This window comes from Cervus elaphus, chromosome 4 (genome assembly GCF_910594005.1).
Source record: "Cervus elaphus chromosome 4, mCerEla1.1, whole genome shotgun sequence".
Classification (NCBI taxonomy): domain Eukaryota; kingdom Metazoa; phylum Chordata; class Mammalia; order Artiodactyla; family Cervidae; genus Cervus; species Cervus elaphus.
In genome coordinates, this window is record NC_057818.1 from 53,257,850 (window position 1) to 53,285,128 (window position 27,279).

The window sequence follows — 27,279 nt, forward strand, 5'->3', positions numbered from 1 at the left end:
AGCAACGACGTCACTTGCTCCTCCCCAAGTCACCTTTTTGGGTTTTAGCTCCGCCCACTCAGGGTTGTGGTTGGGCTGGGATAGAACGGAGAAAGTGCGGGGGCGAATAGTAAACGACTGAGTCAGCCCTTGTAGGGGCGTGGCTTGAGTTCGTGCTAGTTCGCTACTGGCTCGGTGATCTACCTGCTCCATCGCCGGGTATTTCGGTTGGAAGATTCGTCCCTTGCTTTCGGAATTTCTTCCTTCGTCCAGTTTTTTCTTTTCTTAAAAAAAAAAAAAGCTAAATTAGGGCTAGAATACTCCTTATGGGCTCATATTTTCGTTTTTAAGTTTATATAAAATACAATTTATACAAAAGAGCCCGACACGACTTACTGTCTGTATAACTACAACATCCAAAGAGGGTCATTGATGAAATTACAGTCTGCAAATGGAAAGCTGGAGCCTAACCAGCAAGTGGAGACAGGCTTTGTCTCCAGGCAGAGGTTCCCTCTGTCAGCATCCATCACCTGTACTCATATAGTCAACACAACTCCTATAGCCTTTCAAGTTCTCCATCCCTTTACTTCTCTCCATATCAGTTGGCCTAGACTCACCAAGCATATGTTTTTATTCCTACCACCTCCACCCCTTTCTCTGTTGCCTGAGCTCGTGACGAATGTGTGAGGGCCTGAATGTTAGTTATCTACTTTGAAGCGGGGAGGCGGGGGGCGGGGGGCGGCTTAGGTTCGCGCTTGCGCGCTGCTCCGGGAGACGGCGTCCATCTCGCCCCGCCCCTCGTATTCTGCAGTTCCGCCTCTGCAGATTCACTACTCACGTTTCTTTTTCCCGTAGCTCTTTCTGCCTTTTGGTACGCGCTTTAACAACGCACGAGACAACTCTACCTGAAAATAACTTAAATTTATTTTCTGCCTTTCCGTGTACGCGGCAGGCTCACTGGCCCTTAACGAAAGTGCGGCTGCGAACGAGCAGACGCGCACGGGGCCCGGGGGAGGCGCGCTCGAGCTCCCGGCGGCGACGACTACGACGACCAGGAGAGGGGACGGAGTCGGCGCCTGAAGCAGTGGCTGAGCCCATGCCCCGGGACGGCGGGAGGGCCCGGAGAGACAAGTCCGGGGCCCGGGGCATGTCCCCAGGGCCCCCGTGAGGAGGCGGCGGCGGCGGCGATGGAGATCCCGCCGCAGGAGGCGCCGCCCGGGCCGGGCGCTGACGGCGAAGCCGAGGAGGCCCCCGCAGAGGCCCCGTCTCCCGGCCCCGCATCGCCCCCGGCCGACGGGCGCCTCAAGGCTGCGGCCAAGCGCGTTACGTTCCCTTCCGACGAAGATATCGTGTCCGGAGCCGTGGAACCCAAAGACCCCTGGAGACACGGTAGACACGGCTGGAGCGCGGGGGCGGGCTGGTGGGGGACTTGGGAATCGGTGCGGCGACCAGTACAGAGGTGGAGCTCAATAAGTTGCCCCTAATGATTTAAGGAGACAGTCGTCAGTTTAGAGCTTGGAGGGTGTTAGAGAGGGAGTGGCTGTTGGGTTGGGAAGGTGAATATTGCTGGTTTTTGCTACTCCCTCTCTCCCCTCCCCAAGGGACGCTGATGGTGATCGTTTGAGGAATTCAGACGGTGAGCAATCAAAGAAAGTTTAGTGACTTGGGAGATTGATTAGGAGGGCGGTAGCCTTTGAGTTCATAGTTCCCTCAGAGAAGGATAGAATAGTCAGGGGAGAAAGAGTGGGTCAACATTATCGCCGAAAGGGCAGTTGCAGGAGTTTGATGGGCCCATGGGGACAGAAAGAGGTTACAGTTGTCGGTCTGCTAGCCTTGGGGCAAGGGTTGGTCATGTGACTCAACTTCCTTGGCTGAAAGGAGGAAGAGGAGTAAACTTGGAGTCAGCGGTAAAGGAGTCAGTCAGTCCCGGGATTGGGAAAGGGAGGCAAGGTAAATAAACTTTCCAGAAAAAGGAGCAGAGTTGGTGGTCAGTTTGGGGCTGGTTGAGATAGTGCAAGGAGGTGTTCCATCTTGGCATTAGGAAGAAAAATCACCGCCTGTCTCCTTTTCCTGTCCTCCCCTACCCCCCCCCCCAAAAAAAAAAAAAGGGAAGCAAAACATTGTCAGTCATTCAGGAGCAGAGGAACTTTGGAGCCGGGCTTTGGGAGGGTTGTCCTTGTTTTGTTTCCCCTGCCCCCGTCCCGCCTGCCCCGAGAAAGCATTGGAGTTGCTGTCGGTGGAAGGTGAGAGCGCTAGAGAAGTTTGATGGCTCAAGGTGTGGGGGAGAGTGACTGCATAGGTTATAAGTCCTCTGGAGAAGGTCGGCTCTGGGTTGGAACTGAAGAGCAGTTGGAGGAGTGTGTTTTATCTGTAGGGCTGGGAAGGTGGAAAGTCGCTCCAGAGATGGATGGCAGGGTTGAGTCCCGGACAGGTCTGGGACTCGTGCTGGGATGGAGCCGAAGAGGAGAGGGATAGGCCTGGAGCCTGGTCTATAGAAGTTGGTCTGTAGGCCCTGGGGAGAGAGGTAGAAATGTTGCTAGTCTGTGGGCAGTGGAGAAATCGATGACTTTGATGTGAGGATGGGAGACGTGGGAACTGAAAGCTGAACACATGAGGAGCGGCCGCAAATGCCATCTTGGCCAGTTAGTTTTGTTTGTTTTGTCTTTTGGCTGCACGGTACGGAATGCAGGATCTTGGTTCCCCCACCACGGGTCAAACCCTGGGCCCCCGTGCAGTGGAAGCACAGTTGTAACCACTGGACCTCCAGGGAAGGAATGCAGGATCTTGGTTCCCCCACCACGGGTCAAACCCTGGGCCCCCTTGCAGTGGAAGCACAGTTGTAACCACTGGACCTCCAGGGAATTCCCCAGCCAGTTATTGTTAAAGAGACAGTGATTAATTTAAAATTCTTGGCCTTGGGAGCCAGCCAAGCCCCTGGGCTCTCAGCCCTCAAGATAGGTTAGGTTGCAGGGCTTGGGGGACTAGGGCTGAGGAAGGGAAGAGGGAATGGGCCCCAGATACAGCATCCGGTCCAGGGAGCTCAGAGCAGGAGGAGGGAAAGAGCTGGAGAGGCAGAGCAGGATGGTGGCTAGCCTGGGCTCCAGCTCAATCCTGAGTCCCATTTACCCAAAGCATGACCTCAGGCTGGGTTCCTAACTCCTCAGAGCCTCGATTTCCCACCTGTAACTGGGTGAGAATAGCCATGTCACGGGGTTTCAGAGAGGACTGAATAAGGCTGTGTGTGGAAAGCGGTCGGCCAGGATGAGCCTTCATGAAGCTGCAGTTATGGTTGGTCATTTTAGGGGTGACATTAGGGGCAGCTGGTCATGTTAGGGGCCAGCTTGGAGGAGTTGGTTCATGGAGTTGAGGGGGGGGGGCCTGCTTCACAAGCTTCCAGTCCGTTGGTGGGCTCGGGCCCATGGGGGAGGGAAGATGTTCCGTCTGTGGGCCGGAACGTGGTGGTGGCGGCGGCAGTTGGAGAGTCCGGGCCGGGGGCGGGGTGGGAGTAGGGGAAAGTTTCTGGCCCGCAGGTTCCCAGAAGAGCAGCAGCTGTGTGTTAGCAGCTGTTGGGCTGTGGGGAAGCCATTTTTCCTCTCCGAGCCTCCTGTTTCTTTCTCTGCAAATGGAGGTGCTAATTTCTACTGTGGGGAAGTTGTGAGGATTAAATAAGATAGTCCTTGTAAGTTCCTGCCACATAAATAGCACCTGCTGTTATCCAGGCAGATTCAGTCTGGTGTTTTTTTTGGTTGGTTGGGTTTTTTTTTAATGTCTCATGGACAGTCGTGAAGAGGCAATGAAAGCGGGGGTTGGGGGGGCAGAATGTTGAGCAGGAGGGTCAGTTGGTGCCTGGCTGGGAGGGGTTGAGAGGATGGTGGCTGACTGGTCACCCCGGGGAAGAGGCACAGGTGGTGACAGCTCCCAGGCTGTGGGAGTCTCTCCTTCCTGGAAGTTGCAGGAGAGACGACAGGACTGGTCTGCACTCACTCTCCAAAAGCATCAGTGGGTCTGAGATGGAGAGGTGATAACCTGGAGAAATGGGTTGATTTTACGGGAGGGCGGGGAGAGTGGGTCTGTCTGGGCCAGGGAGAGGGGCTGAGGTCGACCTGCGAGGGAAAGAGTTGGGTGGCAGGGGAAGGAGTTCCCAGGCAGGGGAAGGCTCACTGGTGAAGTTGGTGAGTTTGGACAGTGGGATTTGGCAGGCCTGATGGTGCTGGCCGGTGACTCGCCCTGTGTCTGTGGAGGACAGTGGAGTTGTTGGCTGGCCTGGGACTCAGACAGAGACTCGCCAGGCTGTGGAAAGTTGGGCCAAGGGGCTGCCTAGTTGAGAGATCGAGGGTCTCAGCTGGGGGCTTCAGGGAGGGGTTGGCAGGTCTTGGAGGAGGGGCAGGAGATTTGCTGGAGGAAAAGCCACGGGAAAGCAGAGAGGGTGTCATTTGAGCTGCGGCCCTGGTGGGAAGGGTGAGGGAGGGGTCATGCTGGGGCCTGCCCTGGTGACACGACCCCAAGGCCAAGGGTGAGGGAGGAATTGGCGCATCGGAATTGGAAGAGGTCATTCAGAAGCTGTTCTTCCATCGCAGAGATGGAGAAGTCGCCCCGGCCCGAGGTGCCGGAGTGCCCCGGGCTGGGAGCAAGCAGCCACTGGAGAAATTGGGCCCTAGCATCAGGCGTCCAGTCAGCAGAGCCTTGCCCTGGGAGGAGAGCTCGGCCAGGCCTGACAGCCTCCGGCTGCGGTGGGCCGTGCCTGGGTCTGGGGCTAGGTGGGAGCTCAGCTCGGTGGGAGCCTCTGGGGGTGTCTGCCTAAGACAAGAGCCCTGTCAGGTCCTGTCAGAGGTCACATGTTGGGGGATTCCTGGAGGCCAGACATCTGAAGGAGGGAGGTGGTGCGGGAGGGTCTCTTGCCTACTGAGGCTCAACCCAGCCCAGTGCTCAGAAGGGCCATTCCTGGCTCCCATGTCACATGATGTCCCCGCCTGCCCCCAACTTGGGGGCCTGCTTGTCTGCCTCATTGCACTAAAGGCCGCTGCTGTTAAGATCGACATTTGTTTCGTGCTGGTGGTCTCTCTCCCCCACTGGAATGGGAGAGCAGACAGTGTCCATCCTCATTCCCGCTCAGCCCCTTGAAAGACACATGGTGATCATGGCCGAATGAGCACCAGGGGCACGTGCAGCCTCAGAAGGGCTGAGGCCAGGCCACACCTGGGGTCTGTCTCGCCGGGGTGTGCTCCCTGCCCGGCCCCAGCCGCAGCGTGCTGTGGCTCCTGCACAGCCCCTATTCTCGCTGAGCTGGTTTGTTTCCTCATCTGTGAAATTGTGAGCCCTGTCCTGCTGATCTGACCTCCAGGATGTCTGAGTGGACGGGATGGACCTGGTGGGGCAGGGTCTCTGCAGCAAGCCGGTTGCCAGTGGACGTGCTGTGAAGCTGAAGAGGAGGCCACCTCCGTACTGCGGGGCTAGGGCCCATGTGCACCCCACACTCCCTGGGGGGTGGAAGTGGGCGCCCATGGAGGAGGGGCTAGCCTGCCACAAGCCCCATCCATAGTGGGAGGTCCCAGCTCCTCTAAGGGTCTCGTACCAGGGACTCTTCAGACCAAACTGCAGGAGTGACCTGAGGCCCAGCTAACCGCTGTGTGGGGAGGAGACCGGGTTTGGCGAGGCAGGCGTCGGGGAGCACATGACACTGGCCACAGTCTGGGCGGCTGTCTCCCCCCTCCCTGCAGTCCTGCCCGTGACTCATTCCCCGCTCCCTGACCTCCACCCTGTGCAGTCTGTCCTGGAGTAGGGGCAGGGGAGCTTTGCCGCCTGGGAAACTCCTCACGTGGAGTGGAGGCATCTGCAGGGTGAAGGGGGCCCAAACGTGCCCAGCTCCGCCACCTGAGCTTCAGGGGTGGGATGGGGGAGAGGGGCTGGTGGGGACAGTGGCCATCGTGTTCCTCAGTGAGGATCAGAGCGGGTGGAAACACCTTCCTGTTTGTTCTCAATGAAACCTGTGCTGCAAATTGAGTCCTTGAAACTTCTTTGACAGGTGGAAAGGTACCCGTCAGTAGTGGACAGAGGCTCTCTTGCTGGTTAATGGCTCATTTTACCTGAGTGGTGGGCGGTCTGGCTGGGGAGGAGCCAGTGCCCTTGTAGGGGGCGGCTCTGATGCTTCCCCCAGATTTCCGTCAGGGCCCACCCTCACCTCCTACTGCCGGCGTTGGCACATAGACTCTGCCATGTGACTTTGGGCCATCCTTCTCTCTGTCCGTGATGATATTTCTGTCTATGAGATACAGCTGACAGTCGTCCCTCCTCAAAGGTTGATGAGGAAGGTGAGATAACAGTGTCCACAGGGAGCGCTGGGGGGCCTTGTTCTTGTCGTCGCCAGTCTTCTGCCCCCGCCTGCAGCCCCTGCCCTCCGTGCTGCGCTGTCTCTGTTGTGTGTTTGCACTCGCCTCTCCTCCAGCGTGTCCCTCATCAGAACCCTGCGGTCTATCTGTCAGAAGAGTGCCCTGACATCCCTGACAGGGACGATCCTGTCTGTGACAAGCTGGGTGACTCTGGGCAGGCTGCCCAGCCTCTCGGAGCTGAAACTCAATCAGCCTGTCTCGGCCTCCAGCTGAGAGGCAGCAAGGGCAGTGAGGGTCTAGATGTGAAGTGTTAGCCGCAGCCTCTCAGACACTGGCCATGACCGTGGACAAGTTCCAGCTGCCCCCCGAGCCCCAGTCCCTTCTGTAGAATGGCCCGGCGCCCCGGCCCTAAGCCCCGTGGGAACTTGACTCGGTGGACGGGCCTGTGTGGGGAGCGGCTGGCTCTCCTTTCCACCTCTAGGGCTTTATTTGTGTTCGCATCATGTTTCCCTCTTCAAGGGTGAGGACTGTGGGTCACCCCCATGACCTGCGTCTGGCGCCCAGGAGGGTGGGCGAGTGGCAGAGGAGTGAGGCTTTCCGTCAGATCTCACGCCACCGGGGCATTGGGGAGAAAGCCTCTCAAATGAGTTGATGGGCCTGTGCCAGGCCCCACGACTTGGGGGCTTGGCACTCGGTCGTCCGGGGGGCTGTCGGAAGTGCGTGCACGTGTTTCTGGGAAACAGGCGTCTCCTGTCTCTCACAGGCGTTTGGCTCCAAAAGTATTAAGAACCATGGAGCCAGACGCCCTGGACTGGACTGGCCATGACGGGGGCGGCTTCTGGGAATGGAGGCCAGGAATCTGTGTTTCTAGAAAGCTCCCCAGGCGGCCAGGTTTGGCTGTCCTGCTCAGGGCCCCTGATTCAGCTCAGCTGCCTGGCGCTCAGTCCCAAGGCTCAGCTTCAGACCTCAGTTCAAGGGTGGCTGAGGCTGGCCTCGCAGACTTGTTTTAGAGCACACTGAAGCGTCTGACTTGCGGAAACTGCAGAAACGGGATTTGGGTGGGTGGCCTGCCGCAATGGAGCATGGAGGGGCCCAAGCCGAGGCCCCTGCTCTCCGGGTGACCCTGGTCACCGCTCATTACTCCCACGCGCCCACCGCTGGGCTGAGTGGGTGTCTCGGTTATGTCTCCCAGCCACCCGGGAGGCAGGTGCTATTTTTTCCGGTTTGTAGATGAAGTACTGGAAGCACAGAGAGGCAAGGTCACTCACCGGAGGTCGTCACAAAGCCAGGCAGTGTGGCTGGGGGCCTGCGCTCTTCGCCCCCGAGTCCTGGCTGCGTGAGCTTTAGTAAGTTGCTGTATTCGCTTCTGCCTGCTGCATGATTTCTTCGTCTTGAACCCATAACCCTTTGTAAGATGGAGATGACCATTCCAGCCTCACTAGGTAGCTCAGGAATGAGAAACAGCCTGAGTGAAGGAATCGGCTGGGTGGCACTCAGGAGGGGATCTCTGTGGTTCTTGGACAGCTCAAGCATCCTGGGAGCTCTTCGCTGCTCCTCTGTCCTCCGCCTTGGCCCGAATTCCTCCTGTGCTTCCCAGCGTCAGGACGGGGTGCATGCTCGGTCACCCCCCCTGAAGGCGTGCGCAGCGTCTCATTTAGTAATTGCCGGTGTTAGGGGTCGGGGAAGAAGGCAGGCCCTGCCTCTGTGGAGGTCACAGTTGAGTGAGGGAGTCACACTGTAAACAGTTCTAATCAAATCAGGGTGCCCAGGACCCTGACTGGGAGGAGCTGACCGGCAAGGCACAGGTGGCTTCTTGGGGAAGGGGCTGTCTCAGGCCTAAAGAAATCACTGGAGCGAGCCAGGTGAGGAGCAGCTGAAAGAAGTGCAGAGGGTTGGAGGTGGAGCCAGTGAGGCACATCAGAGGAGGAGGAAAAAAGCCAGTCTTCCTGGAGCCGAGGTGGAGGCAGGAGGGTCAGAGGCCAGACTGGAGAAGCAAGGCAGGGGCCACCCACCCAGGTGGGCCTCGTGGGCCCTGTTAGCCTGAGGGTGGCAGGGAACCAGCAGAAGGTTTTCAGTAGGGGCCTGCCCGCTGTTTCCCACAGAACCTTCTGGGAGTGTGGCCTGCAGACCCAGACCAGGGTCGGGGCCGCGAGCCTGTAGGCTCTCGGCTTCATGAAGCCCTGCAGCGGCTAGGTGCTTGCATTTGTTCGATTGATTTAATCATCAGATTTATCAGAGGCTCCCCCTCCCCAGAAGGTTTGCTCTGCGGTGCTGTCCCCACGGTCTCTGAGCTCCACCCTGCCCCCGCCCTGGTTCGTGTCTCCTGCCCGTGGGGGGGGGGGGGGGCGGGGATCGTGCACTTAGGTGCTAACGCTGCCTCCCCTGTGCCACCTCAGCAGCTGGCTTCACCTGTAAAGTCCCCCAGGTCCCACACTTCCCAGACCCAGAGAGCTCTAAAACCTGGGGCCTAACATAATAGAGGAGGCATCCTGTGGTGGTTTTCTAAGATCAGGAAATTCTGAACTCCTACTAGAAACTGGCCCAGCAGTTTCTAGTAGGAGACCACAGAGCCCCCAGTGGGCCCCTCTCTCTTTCTGTGAAGCTGTGGTAACACGAGGCAGCCCAGGCCTCGGGCTTCGAGGCACTCTGGTGCCAGTCCACCTCTGCCCTCTGTCCAGAGGTCGCCTGGCTTCTCTGCCTCAGTACCCCATTTTGTGTGGGGATTGAGAAACTTGGGAGGCGACTGGACCTGTAACTAGCTGTTGCAGGCACTCAGTAAGGGCTTGTTAGAGCTGAACCTGGCCGTGTCCTGGTAAGCCTGCCCTGGCTCCTCCTTTCTGAGAGCAGGCTGACCAGCCCAAGACCCGGGGCTGATTGTGAATTCCGCTGCATGAACGCAGGCACGTCCTGAAGCCTTGCTGGGTCACAGTTTGCTCGTCTGTGGAGCCGTTTTGGCAGAAGAGGAGTCTGTTTCGAAGCCTCCTGGCTTTGGGTGGGGAGCCAGGTCCAGCCTTCCGAGCCAGGAGCACCCCATAGCCCCCGCAGACGTGGTGAGAATGCGGGGTCCTTGACGTCACCGCTCCCGGGCCGCCCGCATCACTCCCGCCCTGAGCTGGGCTGTGCTTCTGTTAGGGCCACTTCCTCTCAGTGGAGCTCAACAGGAGGTGGGGGTCTGGTGCTTCAGTTAGGGTGGGACAGGTGGAAGGGGATTCCAAGGCCGGGTGCCCCCAGGAATGATCGACACTGTCGTGCTCTGCTTCTGTTTTCCCCCCGCTGGGAAGGCAGTTCCACGAGGGCAGAGCCCGGCTTGGTCTGGCTTCCCTGCGTGTCCCCAGAGCTGCCCTCCCCGTGATGGGTCGTGGTGGGTGCAGGTACCCAGTGGGCACTCTATATGAAGTTATTCTCACTCCCTTCCTTACTCTCTGCAGCAGCTCTAGAGCCTTTGCCTTAAGGTGGGGGTGGCGGTTTGAAAGTGTCTGCTGACAGCCGTTCGGCTCATGTGACTTGCCTGACGCCCTCTCCCTTTCCAGCAGAAGCCTGGGGTGGGAGCCCTGTGGTCTGATGCTGCGGAGGCCTTGTCGGATCCCAGCTGGGACGTACTCCCCGATCGGGTGGGTGGGAACCCGCTGGGGTCGGACTCGTGAGCCACTTTAACGCCCCACGCCCACTCCTCCGTCTCCCCACAGCCATCGCCTCCTGCCAGCTGCCGTCAGCTGTGTGGTGCGGGAGCCGCTGGAGCGGCCCTCCCCTTTGTGCGAAGCCAGCACCTTCACAGCTGAACCCCCTGGGTTCCTCACAGCCCCAAGGTGGGTGGGGGAGGCAGGGCAGGGCTGCCGGGAGATGGAAGCCCCCGGCCCCCGCCAGGGAAGGAAGTGAGCCTGTGGAGGGTCAGGCTTCAGGATGGCCATGATGGTGACAGCCATGGTGGGGTGATCTAAGCTCTCTGGTGCTTCTACTCATTTAATCCTCAGAGCAGCTGGGAGGGAAAGCTGAGGCTCACAGGTGCCAAGGCCACACAGACAGTAAAGGGAGAAGCCGTGTTCAAACCAGAGGGAGCAGGACTCACCCTCTGCTCTGTTCCCCAAAAGCCTCCCAGGCAGGCCTCCTTCCTCACCACAGGAAAGAGGCCGCACCCCTGAGCCTGGCGGGGAGCCCTTCCCAAGCCGGTGTCCATCCCCGTCCATCCCCCGGCACCCCCAGCACCCCTGGTCTAATCCACAGACCCTGGTTCCCTCTGCCCTACGTCCCCCCACTGTCGCACACGTCGTCCCCAGACAGAGCGCTGCTCTGCTCTCCCGGGTTCCCGTGACGCCGCCTCACGCTGTTGTTATTTGTTTGGGTCCATCTCCCCCCACTGGACCCAGGAACACCGTGAGAAACCGCATCTGTTCCCTCTGGCTGCACGAAGGAGACCAACCAGTGAACACCCCCAGGCCCACAGGGACTCCGAGCACAGTGGGCCTGCTGACGAGCGCCCCGGGTTGGGAGCCTCGGGCCCCTAACCCAGGACTGGGCCTCAGAATAGTTGGGGGCCCGAAAGGGAGCAGGGACCAAGGAAGATGTTCATGGGGTCATTTGGATCATTTGCCCACGCTGCCATCCATCCATCCGTTCGTTCATCCCCTGCCACCGCCTCTCCCCACTGTGCACCAGGTGACGGAGTCCTGACTGCCCTGCCTGTTCTCACGTCCTCTCTCCATTCCCGAAGAAGCGAACCCTGTTTCTTCACATCAGGCTTATGGCCCATTTCTCCTACTGCCTTTCACACCCCATGCAGGATCCCTAAAACAGCTCTCAAGGTCGGCCCCCGCCGCCTTCACTGACCATGACTGGGCCCTCCCTTGCCCGTGTCCTCTCTGCGTTCAAGTGCGATGGCCTCTTCTCAGTTCCAGCCTGCCGGGCGCTCCCCACATCCTGTCCTGGAATGCCTGCCTTGCTCTCACGGCTCTAGCTTGTCCTCAGGTACCAGCAAACCCTTCTTTCCTGGCCCTCTCACTTGGTTCCCCCCAGAAGGTCAGCGATCTGGTTATCTGTGGGCCAGAAGGTACTCTTGCACCCTTGACTGTGAGCATTGTGAGGGCAGAGATGGCTTTGGTTGGGTGCTCCCTTATCCCCTGGTGCTCCCAGCATGCGGCACCAAGGGAAGGAAGGGCAGGTGATGCTAGGCCTCGGGGACCGGATGGGCCCGCCCTCAAGCAGCCCAGGACGGGGGAGGAATAGAGGACAGGAGGGGGCCCCGAGTCTGCCACTGGTGTCCTCCTGCCAGGTCTGCAGAGCCCTGAACTACAGCCTGCGGGAGTGCAGGCCGGCCGTGGGGGTCAGGGGCAGGCCCATCTTGGCTGTGGACTTGCTGTGGGACCTCAGCCAAGCACTGCCTTTCTGTGCAGCAAGGGGGTGTCAAGGTCCCTTCCCACCCCGTGTGTTTCCCTGTCTGTCCATAGGTCACCCCCACCATTTAGGGAACGGACTGCCAGGACCTCCTCATCGTGGGCCGGTGGGCGGGGCAAGAGAGCTCAGGTTGTGGTAACTGGTCTGCCTCTCTGCCTTTGAGGCAGGTGACCTGATTCCCTGCCCGCCAGCGACAAGGCGTGTCATGGGAAGAGGTGGAGGAGGTCAGTGGGGTCCAGCCCCCCGCTCCCCAGCTCAGGCCTCCACCCTCACTCCTTGTCCTGTAATCCCCTTCTGTCCTTGGGATACTGGCTTCCCGACACAGCTCTCCCGACTTTGATCGCAGTGACTAGAAAGGGCTGTGTTCCCTGGGATGGGGGTTGGGGGTCCTCTATCCCCCGGGCCTGGGCTCAGCCCTCGGGGTCTGCGGCGTGGAGCCTCTCCAGGCTCCCCTGCCGTATCACTGTCTCCCCGCTGCAGTGTGAGCCCCAGGAGGGCAGGGCTGGGCTGTCCTGGTCACTGCCGTGTCCAGTAGCACAGAGCCGGTGCTTGGCGACTGTCATTCCAATAGCATGGAGTTGGGGCGGGGGTGTGGGCAGAGCCCGGAGATAGAGCTCCCGTGGAGCCCTGCTCAGAGCCCACATGTCTGACAGCAGCCTGACCCTGGCTGGTCCTGAGCAGACACCCCAGGCCGGTGAGTTTGGGGGGCGGGGGAGGGCAGGGCCATCTGACTCCCTGGGCGGCCGCCAGCTGTTGGGTCCAAATGCCTGTGCTCACTGACCACCCAGCCGTGAGGATCCCGGCTGGCACAGGTTCCGCCCCTGTTTCCCACGTCCAGATTATCAGGGCTGGAGGCTTATCTCCTGGTTTTACAAGTGAGGCAGCAGGCCCGATGGGGGGCCTGGCGCCCAGGACGGCTCCTGCTGCTGCGTCTCAGGCCACCTCTGTCGCTTTGAGGGGCCAAGTGACACATCCTCGAGGAGGACGGCTGAGAGACCTGCCTTGTGCCCCTGGGTTCCCTGCCCGATGTTATTATGAAAAGAAAGGCTCTGGGGCAGTGGAGATGCCATCTGCAGCCCACAGGGCAGCTGAGCAAGTCCTGCCCGAGGCTCTGCTTTCTCCTCATCCCCTTAGTGGGGGTCGGTGAGGGGAGTTGGGGGTGAAGGGTGTGCGGTCACCCGGGAAGCTCAGAATGGTTGTTACTAAGGGAGAGACCCCTTACTTTGATTCTTTTCTGACTTTACAAATAAGATATGTCCACTGTGAAAAAAAAGAGAAAAAGATTTGGAAAGTCGAAAGAAAATGAAAATCACTTCTTAAGCTTACCATCTGGAATTTTTTTTTAAAAGCTCTGTTGAGATGTAATTCACGTACATTTCACCCATGTAAAGCATACAGTTCAGTTTTTCCCAGGATGGTGCGTTTGTCTTCATAGTCCATTTTTAGAACATTTCAGTACCCGACGACCTCTCCCCCCGAAGAAACCCTGAGCCCCTTAGCGGGGAATCCCAGCACCCCTCACCCACCCCCTCAGGCCACCGCTGATCTGCTTTCTGTCTTGTTAGCTTCTGGATGTTTCCTGTAACTGGAATCGTGCCACCCGGGGCCTTTTGTGTCTGTCTGCTCTCACTCAGCAGTGTTTACAGAGTTCACCCACGTCGTGACTGCCCGTGCTTCGTTCCTCGCTGTCACCGGATAACATTCCATCGTGTGGATGTTTTCTCTCTTCATCCGTTGACGTGCATTTGAGTTATTTCCACGTTTTGGCCGTGATGAGTAGTGCTGCTGTGGATGCTCACGCTCAGGTTTTTGTGCGGACCCAGGCTTCCGTTTTTCTAGGCGTGACTCTAACCCTCTGAGCAACTGCCAGACCGTTTTCCCGGGCGGCTGCCCCACTTAGCGCTCGCCTCCATCGGCGAGGCTTCCGCTCCCTCCCTCCACATCCTCCGTTCCCTGTCTGCCCCTTAGATCCCAGCCACCCCAGCGGGTGCTGGGCGTCGCACTGTGGTTTTGGTCTGATCTGCATTTCCCTGATGGCTGTTGGTGTTGAGCATCTTTTCATAGGCTTCTCGGCACTTGTGTGTCTTCTTGGGAGACATGTCTGTTCAGATCTTTGGCCCGTTTTAAAATGGGATCATTTGTCTTCTGGTTGGGCTGTAAGAGTTCTATATATATTTTGGACGCAAGACTCTTTATCAGAAGCGACGCACACCACCTGGAATGTCGTCAGCGTGAAATGCCAGAGCACTTCCTTCCCATCTCTTCAATGGTTAAGTTACAGTGCCACAAACACGTAAAAATAAAACTGGGCGGAGCCTGGGTATACAGTTGAATGTCCTACATTTTCACTTCATTTTTCCTTTTTTTTTTACAAAGCGTGATTAAAATCCACCGTCAGGCCATTGTAATTTGCTCCAGCCATTCCGCGTTGCTGAGCATTTAGGCCCTTTCCAGTTTTCAGCTGCATGAATAATGCAGCGATGTTCAGCCTTGTCCATAAATCTTTCTGTTGTCGCGGGGAGCTTTCTCAGAAGAAATTCTTAGAAGGTGGTTTACCAAGTCAGAGGGTAGGAACCTTTGAAGTCTTATATACAGTCTGTGCCCACAAAGGTCTGGAAGCCTTGAGGGACGGCACTTGGTTGTATCTCTTGATGTTTTTTTTTTTTTAAAGAATGAATGAATAATACTTTTGCATTTGGGTGTCTTGGTGCCCGGATGGTGTTTTGTTTTAATGAACCTTTTTGAACTACTAGTTAACTTGTTTCTTGTTATTGCATTAGTTGCTTCTTCTTGAGCTGGGCCCATTTTTGTTTTGGGACGTTTTGTAAGCCCTGTGTCTCTATTTCAGATATCCACTCTTGGGCATTACACGGTGTGCAGATGTATTTTTCCTCATTTGTCATTGGCCTTGCTGGAAAGGTGGAGGTGGGGGAGCCTCCTTTCAAAGAATCCCTGTCGCCTTTGCTCTTTCGCTGGCTTTCTGCAGCAGAGAGGGCGGGGTGGGTGGTGGGGGGTGGCGGCCCGGGCCCTGGTGGCACTATGGGGTGTGGGGGGGCGGGGAGGCGGGTTGTATTAGTGGCGGCCAGGCCCAGGCAGAGGGGACAGCAGGTTCCCAAGAGGTTCTCCTGGAAACACACCTGCAGCCTCTGTTCGCTGAGCACTAGGCCGAGCCACCCGGCGAAGCTGGTGGGGCCCCTCGTTGGTGACCTGGCGCTATCCGTCACTTGCTGAGGTCACGGCCCTGTGCAGAACGTGGCCAAAGCCCCATCCCTGGGCACATCCAGTCTGCCTCACCCCCAGGAATCTAGAAATCTACCCCCCCCGCCGCCCCCGCTCCTCCAGCGTCTACATGCTGGGCCTCTGTGCTGGCTCTTCCCTCTGCCTGGGAAGCTCTCCCCAACTTCCGTGGGGTTACCATTTGTCTGCTGACATCCGCTCCCTGTCTTGGGTCTGCCTTCTCCATTGGAAGGGACTTGGGAGGGGATGGTCCAGGGCTGCGTTCACTGCCTCAGTGTGTTCACCTTGAACTGCGCCTGGCCCCGAAGAGACACTTGAAAAACATTTGAGGGAATGAATGAATTTCTGCCTCGTAACTCGTCTTTTAGGTATCAGCCTGAATGTTCCTCCCTCTGCTGGCCTTTCCTGATTACTCCTTCCGATCTAAGTGATCATCACCTGTTTTCCTCTGAGTGCTTTCTTGCTTATAATTTGTCACTTTTATTTGTGTGATTATTTGTCTGCCTTCCTAGCAATCACTCCCCGAGGGCAGGGATCCAGATCTATATTGTGCTCTGTTGTATGCCCAGCCCAGGTTGTTTGGTAAAGAATGAATGAATATGTCCTTTAGCACCCAGACACACCTCGTGAGGCTACGTGGCGGTGCTCACCTTTCACAGGGGAAGAAAAGTCAGGTTGGGCAACGAGAAGTTCCAGGCACTCAGTGTCCATCCCTGGAGCCTTCACTGCACCAGTAAACAGCTCACAGTTATTGGATTTTAAAATTCCAAACTAAAGTCCCCAGTGCCTCTGAGTCCAGCTGGCCATCTGGTGCCCCGACCGGAAGCCTGAGGCAGGCAGCTTGAAATAGCCGGCCTGGTTGTCCCCTGATGGTCCTCAGCTTTCTCAGAGGTCCCCTGCCCTGAGCTGGGCCCGTTGCCTACCCAGGATTTCAGTAGATGGGAGTGGTGGGAAGCAGGGAACCACTGAGTGATTTGCAGACCTTTTTCAGGTACCGCAGTGCTCCCAGCCCTGTGTTGGGTCCCTTGCCTATTTGCCTCACTTGCCCCTGACAGTGACTTTCAGTCCCCAGAGGCTCCTCAGTTCTCTGTCCTCTGAGCCTTTGTGCATGCTATTCCCTTTGCTGCAACACACTTCTCCCTCCCTCTACTTTTTTTTTGGCTGCACCGAATAGCTTATGGGATCATAGTTCCCTGACCAGACCAGCCCAGGGATTGAACTTGTGACCCCTGCAGTGGAAGCATGGAGTTCTAACCCCTGGACCACCAGGGAATTCCCTCCTTCCCTCTGCTTTTAAAATTATTGTTATTAAGTTCTCTTCGTGGCATTTAAACTATGTATGTACCATACACGTAAGTTAAAGTGTAGTGTAATAAAGACCCATGAGCCTACCTCCCAATTTAGGGCTGAGAACATTACCATTAACTCACCTCTGTCTGGGTGGGAGGGTGGATGGAGCCCAGAGACCCATGACTGCTACCCTGCTGGTTGTGATTGTCATGCCTCTTTTTTTTTTTTTTTTTAAGTTTTATCACCTGTGCGTGTGTGATGAAAAAACACAGAGTTTGGTTTTGCTTGTTTCTGAGTGTCATAAAAATGACGATGTGTCGTGAGTGGAGCCTGGGTCTCTCCTTTCCCCTCAGCGTTAGGTCTCTCAGTTCCATCCATGGAGATGCTCCGGAGTGGCTTTGCGTGGCTCTGCCTTAGATTGTCCTCAGTGGACATTTGAGCTGTTTCTGGCTTTCGGTCTTAGACACCCGGCCCAGCCGTGAGCTTCGTGTATGTGTCACCTGGGGTGTCAGCAAGACGTTCTCCAGGGTACAGACCTCAGGCTGGAAGTGCTGGCTGCAGGTGGAGCTGTGCAGTGGTACATGATCATACCCAGCCCTCTCAAGTGGCTCTTCCCTCCCTCACCTGGTGAGCTGCTCAGACCCCCTGGGTCTCCTCACCACCCCCCCCCCCCCACTTTCTTTCCTTCAGTAGATGGAGCACCTGGCAAGGACCAGGTGCAGTTATGTTAAATTCCAGGATGAGATGATGAATGAGACTCACAGCCCCTGTGCTCATGTGACCAGTGTTGTTAGGTAGCCCCTCCTCCAGGAAGCCCTCCCTGATCCTCCGATCAGGTTAGGTGCACTCCTGGGCCCTCCTGCCTTAGTCCTGGCCCCCTCGGGGTCATCACTGTCTGGGAATGGATCTGCTTTGCCCCTGGAGGCAGGAATCAGAGGTGTTTTGAATGCTGTTTCCCCATCATCACCCTCTGGGGGTGGAGCACAGAGCAGGTATTAAGCGAAGGATCCGTTGAATTATGCTGAGACACTGGCCCTTGAGGCAGGTGGGATTAAAGGGAGAACGGAGTCCAGTATCCAGTACTGAGTCAGACTCGGGCCCTGGGCCCAGCACCTCCGCAGGTGGCTGAGCACGCAGGGTGCCTGGGCCTGTGCTTGGGCCCATGGCAGAAGGATGGACTGTGGCCTCTGCGCTGGGCAGCTGAGAGGAGCCGCTGCCCAGCTCTTCCCTCCTCGGCCAGTGTGTGGGCTGGGCAGGGGTGCCTCGCTGAGGAGTGGGAGTTAAGAGTTGGCATGCGCGTTCCTTTGACGAGGGCAGGACTGGGAGGCTGAGGTGAGCCTCACAAAAGGTGGAGGGGGCAGGCGTCCCGGAGGAGCAGTGTGGGCTGCACGGGGCCGTCGGTCAGTAACCGCGAGGGTGGTGGTGGCTGGTGTTGGCAGAGCGCCCGCCTGGTGCTGGGTGCAGCGCTGACATCGTCCATGTGCCAGCCGGCCCTGTCCACACCCGGTCGCTCGGGGTGGGTGGATCGTTGCCCCATTTCACAGACGTAGGGGGATGGTGAGATGCTGAGGGGGGTCCGGCTCGCCCGGCCCGCTGGGAGTGGAGTGGCATCCCCCTTCTGCAGGCAGGGGGCTGGCGCTCAGAGCTACGTGGCCAGCCTGGGCTCCTCCTCGTCCTGCGGCCCTGTGGGTCCTCCTCCGTCCCCAAGCCTTCACTCCTGCGCCCTTAGGTGCCCAGCCCTGGGTAAATATTTGTCTCCAGGCAAGCAGGAGTGGTGCGATCAGTATTTCCGAGCCAGGTGGCCGGGGACAGGTGGATGCAGCTGGCCCACGGGCGGAGCTGGAGGAGCCTCCGGGCAGTGCTGAGCCTTTGTTTGCCCAGGCGCCACTCCGCTCTCCAGGTGCTGCCAGATGTCAGCTTGGGGCCCCCTGACGGCCGGCCGGCTGGCCAACACCAGCCTCCCGCCAAATGCGTCACACCAGTGATCTCAGTGACTGCTTCTGGAAGCCTCCATGCGTGTGTGTGTGTGAGTGTGTGTGAGAGAGATTGGCTCCGTTTTCCAGAAGAGGAAGCACGACCAGAAAGAGATTAGGGCCTTGCCCTGTGGTGGCCAGGGTCTGTCTAAGACGTCAGGGTCAGAAACCACTTGGGGCCCCGTGAGGTAATGAAGGTGCTCACGGGAAGGGCACAGGGGCCTCTGTCAGTTCCCGCGAGGCGGGGGGTGTCAGAGCTGATGGGAAGAACCAGTCCCAGCTCTCCGGGCCACAGCGCTGCTGACTCGCTCTGCTCTCCGGTCACTGGCCGTCCTGGTGGTCGGGACAGGCCTGCTCGGTCCTGGCCCCTAGCCCAGGCGGTCATGCAGGCTGAGCAGAAATCCCACATCCTTCCTGTCAAATGGGGCCTGAGAGGGCTGGGCTCAGCCTTGTGGGGACTTGGGGACAGCTCAGAGGAGGGGACCTGGACTCCTCAGACGCCCTAAACAGACACTGCCAGATACGCCATCTGCCGCCAGAGGCCATGCCCTCCGCACCGGCCTGCACTGCTCTGGGTTGAGAAGGTGGATTCACATCGCGAGGCAGAAAGCCACCAGTCACACACCCACCCGCTGCAGCCCCCAGGAGACAGCATGCAGTGTCTCTCTCACACACACACACACACGCCCCACCCCCCCAGGAGACAGCTCGCAGTGTCTCTCACACACACACACACCCCCACACACACACCCACTGCAGCCCCCCAGGAGACAGCGTGCAGTATCTGTCTCTCTTACACACACACACACACACACACACACACACACACACGCCCCACCCCCCCAGGAGACAGCTCGCAGTGTCTCACACACACACACACACACACACACACCCACCCACTGCAGCCCCCCAGGAGACAGCGCGCAGTATCTCTCTCTCTCACACACACACACACACACACACACACACACACACACACCCGCTGCAGCCCCCAGGAGACAGCGCGCAGTGTCTCTCTCTCACACACACACACACCTGCTGCAGCCCCCCAGGAGACAGCGCGCAGTGTCTCTCACACACCCACCCCAGCCCCCCAGGAGACAGCTCACAGTGTCTCACACACACGCACACGCGCACACACATCCGCCCCAACCCCCCAGGAGACAGCGCTCAGTGTCTCTCACACACCCGCCCCAACCCCCCAGGAGACAGCTCACAGTGTCTCTCTCACTCACACACACACACGCACACACCCCCCCAGGAGACAGCGCGCAGTCAGAGGGCCCGTCCTGGTCGTGAGTGCTTGTGTTGGGTCGTGATGTGGCTCCACCCAGCTCAGGGCTGGACGTGTTGTCTTGGTGGTTCAGCATCAGCGGGCGTTGAGCTCTGTGCCCACCCACGCGTGCTGCGGACACAGCACCACCAGGGAGGCGAGAGACAAGTCAGCCTCGACACCACAGACCCACTCGGAGGGCGGGAGGATGAGGGGAACCCAGGGCCAGCGCAGAGAAGAGGGGGCGCAGCTGGGGGTCCAGGCGAGGCTTAGGGCCACAGACTGTCCCACCCCCGCCCCCCCGCTGAGCCTGCTGCTGCAGGCTGCAGGGCCGGCTATGCCCGCCTCTCTCCTGGCTGTGTCCTTGGAAAGTACCCCTACCTCCGTGGGCCTCAGTTTCCTCTTCTGGAAAGTGCAAAGCGGTGTGTACTGTAGCCCAGACTGTGGCTGTGGACAGAAAGCGTCGGGTGTGGTTAAGGGCAAGGGTTGTGGGGACTTCCTGATGGTCCGGGGGTTCAGCATCCCCCTTGCAGTTCAGGGGGCGCGGGTTCGATCCCTGGCCAGGGGAACCAAGACCCCGCGTGCCACAGAGCAGCTAGGCCTGCGTGCCACAAGGAAGACCCTGTGTGCCGCGACTAAGACCCGACACAGCCAAGTGAGTAAATAACAAAGGAAAAAGGAGCCAGGACTGAGGCGTCAGACTGCTTAGGCCTGAGCCCCGGCTCCTCCCCTGGCTCTGTGATCCCGCAGGCTCCTTAACTTCCCCTGCTTCAGGTCCATTTTTCACCTGGGGAGTAAATCTGCCCTTATCTGATTGCCCGAAGCAGTAAGTGTAATGCGCTAGCAAGGTGCTGTCCGTGTTTGCTGCTGTGAGTAGCGGGACCTTAGAACCAGAAGTGGCCCGTCACACAGCCGGTGCTCGGGTCCTTAGTGTGCCCTGTGTGACCAGGGCCCGGGGCCAAGGCCTGACCTCCCCCTCCCCCTGGAGTGCCCTGGAGCTTCGTCAGGCTCCTGCTGAGGGGGAGGCTCCTTGGTGGGCTGAGCTGAGACGCCTGTAACTTAAGAGGCTTCCGCACCTTCAGACTGCACATGTTTCTGTAGCAGGATCTTCTGCTGGGCCGAGCGGCTTGGAAGGTTCTGAGGGTGCCGCAGGTGGAGTAGCCAGGCCCTCCTTCTTCCTGGCCTGGGGTCCTGGCTGGTTGCTTAAGCCCAGCCCACCCCCTGCAGCTGGCGTCCCAATCCTGCCTCCCCTCCCCCAGTCATGATGCCTCCCTCCCGGGAGGGACAGGGAAAACCACTCTTATCACCCAGGAAGCTGTGGGCGTTGTGGCCCCTTCGCAGGCTTGGGAGGGCCCGGGGTCTGAGAAGATGGGACTGGGCCAGCCTCTCCTGAGGGGCCTCCTGTCCAGGGCACGGCGTGGCTTCCTGCCGCCGCCACATGGTTCTCTGGGGAGAAAGGAAGAGAGACTTCGTGCTATTCACAGAGTGAGTCGTTCATTTGCCGCAGTGATGTCTCTAGACTCACGGAGCCCTTGGTGTAGGACAGAGAGCGAGCAAGGAAACAGATACCAATTGGGGTGCATCCCGTGAGGCCCCAGAGGGACGTGGTGGAGAATACGGGTGTGGGGGCACTGATGTAGAAAGGGGCCAGAGAAGGCTTCTCAGAAGTGGTGACATTTGAGCTGAGACCTGGATGACTGGTTAGGAAGGGGGAGTGGGGAGGGGAGCGCTCTGAGCCGCAGCAATAGCAGTTGCCGACCTAGTGGCAGAAACAAGCAAGGTCGGGCTGGGGAGGTGTGTGCACGGGGGTGGGGGTAAGACCACTGCAGGACAGAGTCAGGGGCCTTGTCCTGGGGTGAGGAGTCGCAGCCTCAGTCCCAGCGCAGGGACAGGCTGTGGAGGCTCAAAAGTGCCAGAGGCCAGCCTGTTCCTCACCGTGGTCACCATGGTTCATTATGTGCCCGCCTGGCTCCGAAGGGCAGAGACTGCAAGGTGGACGGTTTTCCTTTCCTGGGGGACCTGCTGCAGTGTCCCCGCACATACTCAGCATGTTCTGAAGGTGCACACCCAAACACACCCCCTGGGGGTCTCCCCAGCACCCCCCGCCCCGCCCCGGCTCTGTCAGGGACAAGCAGGGGGCCGCCCAAGCGAAGGCCCAGGAGACCAGGCTGGCTGGAGTGAGGGGCAGCGGCCCCTGGCGCTGGTGCGGCTCCAGGACTGATGGAGCTTTGGCATCACCAGTGGCGACTTGGGCACCCTCTGCTGGGAAAGTTAGCGCTTCCAGCCTGGGTGTGACCTCCACTGCCTCAGTCCCTCTGAGCTACAGAAAGGCTGGTGGGGGTGGAGGAAGCCCAGCGCTTCGTCATCGGGAAGAGTAACTCATGACCGTGTCCCTTCGTTTTTCCTGAGGAGTCACAGGCAGAGGCTTTTTTTGGAGCCCGCCGCGCTGCTAGAAACCCCTGCTGGTGGAAGTCGTCCTAGCAGAGGCCGCTGCTCCCCTCCACTGTGTCTGGGCCCTGTCACTCCCCCATCCTGTCCCCCGGCCTCCTGGCCCCCAGAACACCCTGTGGCTGGGCCCTGGGGGAGCCCCCAGCCTGGCAGGGGGACAGGGCCTGAGGGGTCGTAACTGCCGCGGGCACGGGTACCCGAGGACGCTTCCTCCTGGCGGGTGCGGAGCCGTGGAGCTGACTTTGGCCCGCTCTGGAGGCCATGGTGGCCCAGCCGTGCGAGAGGAGGGCCCTGGAGTGGGTGCCTGTGTGCTCGCTCAGGCGTGCCTCCTCTCTGCACCTGATTTTGTCTGTCTCAGGTTGGGGGCCTGGCCACCTCCCTTCCCAGGGGTGCTGTGAGGCTTCAGCTCGGGCCCGTGAAGGTTGTCACCGGTAGCGGGCTCCCTGCAGAACTCAGGGATGCTGCCATCGCCCAGGCCTGTGCTGGAGCCCTCGACTTCCCCCGCCGCCACCGTGTGCCTGATTCCGTGTGACAGCCCTCCGTCCGGGTACCCTGTCCCCCTGGTGTGGGTCTGAGGCCCGGCTTTGTCTTCCTCCCTTCCTCCCTCCAGCCCATGTTGGCTGATCACCTGCTGGGCCAGACCTGACTGTGTAATTAAGGTTGTCAGGAAAGGCTGGCCTTGGCCTCCCTCAAGCTTCTTCCCTCCAGTCCCAAATGCTGCCCCTGTGCCCCGTGTGGACCACCAGCTCTGAGCAGCTGCTTCCCGCCCCCATTTAACTTTCCGTGATGGACACCTCCCGACAGAGCAACCGCTTTCCAGCTTCAGTAACGACCCGTATGTGGCCAGTCTTGACCCTCAGGCTGCCTCGCCCCCATTATTTTGCAGCAAATCCACCATCCCCCCATACGTTCTTCTGAGTTGCTTCTGAATTGGCGGGGGACACTCAGCCTCAAGCCAGCCACCTGTCCTCGGCGGTCATCTCCCCCAGTGCAGGACGAGACCGCGCTCCCTGTGGCCCCTTACACAGTACATGACGCTCAGAGAGGAGGCTCCCCCCTAGCAGGGCGAGGCTCCCCCCCAGCAGGGCGAGGCTCCGCTGGCTGCCAGGACGGCCTCCACGCTCTGATTCCTGGTCAGCTTCCCTTGCTGCTCCGTCTCTGGGTTAGTTTGCTTTCTAATAATGAGCACTGTTCTGTAAAAGGGAGTGTTCACCAGCACGCTCTTCTGTTCTACGCTGTGGGTAGTAACCTGATAGGTATGCAAGTTCACACCTTTACAAGGATCTCTGGATGAATCTCCAGGAGTGGAGGCGCTGGAGCAAAGGGCACACGCATTTGTCTTTTGGCCTCTTGATTGGCTGATGTAGCCATATTGCTGTTGAAAGGGGCTGTGCCTCTTGGTGCGGACACCGGCTGCTCAAGGGCATGTCTGCCTCCCACGGTCACCAGCAGGTGCTGTCCAGCTCGTGGGGGTCGGCGTGTCTGAAAAATACGTTAGTGTACTTGCATTGAATTCGAATTTCTGTTTATTCTGAGAATGAGTGTGGAAGGATTCCGAACCTCGGTTTCGTCATCGAGAGGTGGCGGGGAGAACTTGATGAGGCTCCCTCCCCAGCCGAGGAGCCAGTGCAGCGGCTGGAGATGCAGGGTGCGAACGACGCAGACGGGGCCAGCTCCGGCCTCTGCCTCCCGCTGGAGCAGCGCCCCTGGGCAGGTCACTTCCCGTTGTGGGCCTCACCTGGAAGGCAGGGTGACGATGCCTACCCAGGATGGGTCACGGGTCGTTTCTGGCAGTCTGGACCCTCGCATCCTGCCCGCCTCCCTCCAGGCTCTTCCGTGTTGTTCTGCACATGGAGCCGACCCCCCGCCCCATGATGTCAGAAGGCCTTGTCTGCCTTCAAGGCCCAGGACAGTGGCCAGACATGAGCTCCGCTGTCTGTCTCTCCCTCCCTCACACTATCTTGGTGCCTTTTCTGTGCCTGGCCCTGTTAGGGACAATGTAGGGGATGTGCGTGGACCCCCATCCTGGGGCTCCTAGTCCAGTGACAGTTTAGTGTGGGCCGGGCTGAGATGGGGGAGCCCAGGGGAGGGAGCCTGACCAGTGGGGGGCTCATGGAGGGCTCCCGAGAGAAGGGGGCCCCTGAGCTGAGGGTTGAAATGAGAGTGTCCTGCCTAAGAGGAGGGAGAGAATGAGGTGAGGTGAAGCCTTGGCCCTTTCTGGGAAAGGAAAGGAGTTTTGAGTGTGGCTGGAGCACACTGCTGGCGGGGGTGGGGCGATCCACGGGCAAGTCTTCAAGGGGGCTTCTGAGACCTAGCTTCCTCCTCCACCTTGTCCCAGCTCAGTCCAGAGCATGCATAACATGCACCCCCCAAGGGCCTCCCTGGATGGGCTGCATACTCCTCCCCCCAGGTAAGAACCCCTGGAGGGGAGGGACCCCTGTCCGAGCCCTCCCTGTCCTCCCAGCGCCAGGACACAGCTTGGCACGCCTTGCTGGGAGGTGTGGACTGACGAATAGGAAGATGGTGTCTAAGTGAGAATTGTCGGTTAGAAGCCTCACTCCAAGGGGCTGAAGGCTGAAGGGGGATTTTATTGTCTTCTGGATCTGAGGAGTCTTGACTAACTTGACTTCCGGCCTCACTGGATTCTGTGTCTCTCCCCTCTGGGCTCACCTCTCCCAAGTCGGCTTTATTCTCAAGAGGCTCTCTCCTCTTGGTGGATTCCGGAGTGGCTGCTCCAGAAGCGGGAGGCCACGTCGTCCACCCCTGGGGAGGCAAGCCCTTGTTTCCTGACAGCCCTGCAGGGGTCATCCCCCTGTCGTAGGCCAGTCACTGCCAAGGGGGCTGCGGAAGGGCACCTCTGGGGAGGACGGTGGGACGTGGAGGTGACGCAGACGTCCCCCCTGGGGCCCGGGAATGGCGTCGTGAGGGCGTTGGGGCCCGGTGCTGACTGCCTCCTGCCGCCCCGGGGCGGCAGGAGGCAGTCAGCACCGGGAGGGGACGCGGACAAGGCAGCCTCACCGTGGGGGTGGGCTGCGCGCCTGACAGACCGTCTGCCCGGGGGCTGCTGGCCTGAGGCTCCATGTGCTTCCAGGTGCCTTTTCAGGGCTGGCCTGGTGCCCCCTGAAGGTATGAGCCCAAGCGGCCTGGGTGGGCGAGGATGGTGTTCCCCAGACGTCGAGGCGTGGACAAGAGCCCGGGTGTCCTGCAGGACTGGTCCCTGCAGTGACCCTGCTGCTGCGAGGCTCTGGTTTCCTCTCTTTCGGGCAGGGTGATGGTGATGGTGCCCTCTGTCTGCGGTAGGAAGGGTCTGAGGGTGGGCTCCGCAGATGCGCTGGCCTAACCCTGGGAGTCAGGACCACGTGCGGTTAGAACCCAGGCCTGGCTCCGGGCCGCCCAGTAGCTTCAGCCTCCCTCTTCAGCTCTGGGCACCAGTCCTGACAGCCTCCCTGTTAGGGGACTCAGGGGGCTCCCCGCTCCCCGGCCCTGGTCTCTGCAGACACAGTCCTCCCTAGACTGCGGATGGTGCCTGACACTGCTCTGAACCAGCCTAGTGGCTCCTGTCTCGTGCAGAGAGCGGAGTGCTCCCTGAGGCCCGCTGGATCCCCGTCCCTCCCCCTCTGCCTCTCCTGGCGCCCTGGATCCTGCCCTGCCTGTTCCCACCCCGCCCTGCCTGCCCGCTCCCCGTGGCCACTGCCCTCTGCTCTGTGTCTCTCATTTGTGTCTGCAGCCTCAGGAGTGAGAACTGCCCCATCCCCTTGTCGTCCCCCCCGCCCCCCGCCATTGCTGCTTCCTGGTTTTGACGCCCACTTGGGTGACCACAGCTCCAGGCAGGCAGGGGTGTGGCCTGAGTCGCCGCCGCCCCCTGGCGCCCACCCCGTCCTGGCCTCTCGTGGGTGCCTTTGCACCTGTGTGCAGAGGAGCGAGCCCTCTCTGCCCGTCACCTGATGCCCGGCATCAGGTTCTGTGTCCCTTTGGGAGGCAGGGGGTGGGGGAGCAGCCTCGTTTGCCCCACAGCCTCTTCCTGGGAGACTGGCGCTGGCTGCACACGGGCCTCGCTCCCCACAGCTCACACCTTTGCCCCGGCCCCTGCCTCCACCCAGGCCGCTCAGGGTCGTGTGAGAAAGGAGCCATGTTCCAGTTACAGAGCAGGACAGGTCGGCGTGTGCATTCCAGCCCGGCCGCTCCTGGCTCCGGGACCTTGGACAGATGGCTTGCCGTCTCTGAGCTTGCTTCCCCTGATTACAAAGTAGAAATATAACTGCCAGTCTCACAAGGTCACGCAGCTGGCAGAACAAAATGGCGTAGAAAGTGCTCCTTTCTACGGAGCAGGTGCCCGTAGACTACTACGTAGCGGGAAGTAAGTGCCTGATGCCTGGAAGTGGTGGCTGTGGCCACCATTGCCACCTTTCTCCAGCTGTGTCTCCCGCTGAGCCAGGCCCCACTCTGGGCAGCTCCGCGGCGGGTGCCCTCATGTCCCTCTCTCCTGAGACCCTCTAGGTGTCCCTTTCAGAGAGGGAAAGAGGTCATGGTGTTCATCACAGCCTCACAGGAGGAGGATCAGAACATGGGTCCTTTTACCCGAAGCCGTGACCTCTTTGCATCCCAGCTCGGAGCCCGGGGGTGCGCCCCTCACCGCACAGCCCCTCCTCTCTGATGGCTGCTTACACCAGGCCCTGCCCAAATCAGACCTTCGCAGCCGTGGCTGTGGGAGCTGGAAACACACACTCACAGGTGTCTCCCCCTCGCACACACCTCACCAACTGTTCCGTCACTCGACAGGTGCTCTGTTCTCTTCTGGGTCCCCGCCTTCCAGTGTGGAGACAAAACACAGCATTGCCGGCCGGCTGGCCTGGAGGAGCACTTGGGAGCGTGAGCTCAGCCCCTGCCTCGAGGAGCACTCGGGAGCGTGAGCTCGGCCCTGGCCTCGAGGAGCACTCCGGAGCGTGAGCTCAGCCCCTGTCTGAGGATGCTCTGTGCTGACTCAGTCACCACACTCACCCTGGGAGGAGTCCCGCTCGGCCTTGCTTTCAGGGTCGGGTGGTTGAGGTGCAGACGTTACGTTGTTTTGCTTGGAGTCACAGAGCTTAAGTTGGGAGCCAGGACTCGGCCCCAGGCGCTCTGGCTCTGGAGCCCGTGCTCAACCATGCTGCGAGACCCCACATCTCCGGTGAGCTGCGTCCAGGCAGGGCCTTCCTGAGCTCGCAGGGGCAGGGGCAGCCAGGACCCAGGCCCCCCGATCTCAGGCTGGAGCTGGGCCCTCACCACTTTGCAGCCCTGGCCTCGGAACCTGGCCCCAGGGCTCCAACTCGGGCCTCCCAGCCTGGCCCAGCCCTGGTGGCCAGTGACCTCACCAGGTGAGCTGTCC

General features: G+C 59.5%; 1 protein-coding gene across 1 annotated transcript in view; it reads left to right on the forward strand.

Moving 5' to 3' along the window:
* The first annotated feature begins 882 nt into the window (after window positions 1-882).
* The window catches only part of PPP1R37 (protein phosphatase 1 regulatory subunit 37), a 37,191-nt gene continuing 10,794 nt past the window's right edge, over window positions 883-27,279 (forward strand). Inside the window, exon 1 of the mRNA XM_043899454.1 lies at window positions 883-1,368. Coding sequence (XP_043755389.1) covers window positions 1,167-1,368 — 202 coding nt within the window. The 5' untranslated portion in view covers window positions 883-1,166. The remainder of the gene's footprint in view (window positions 1,369-27,279) is intronic.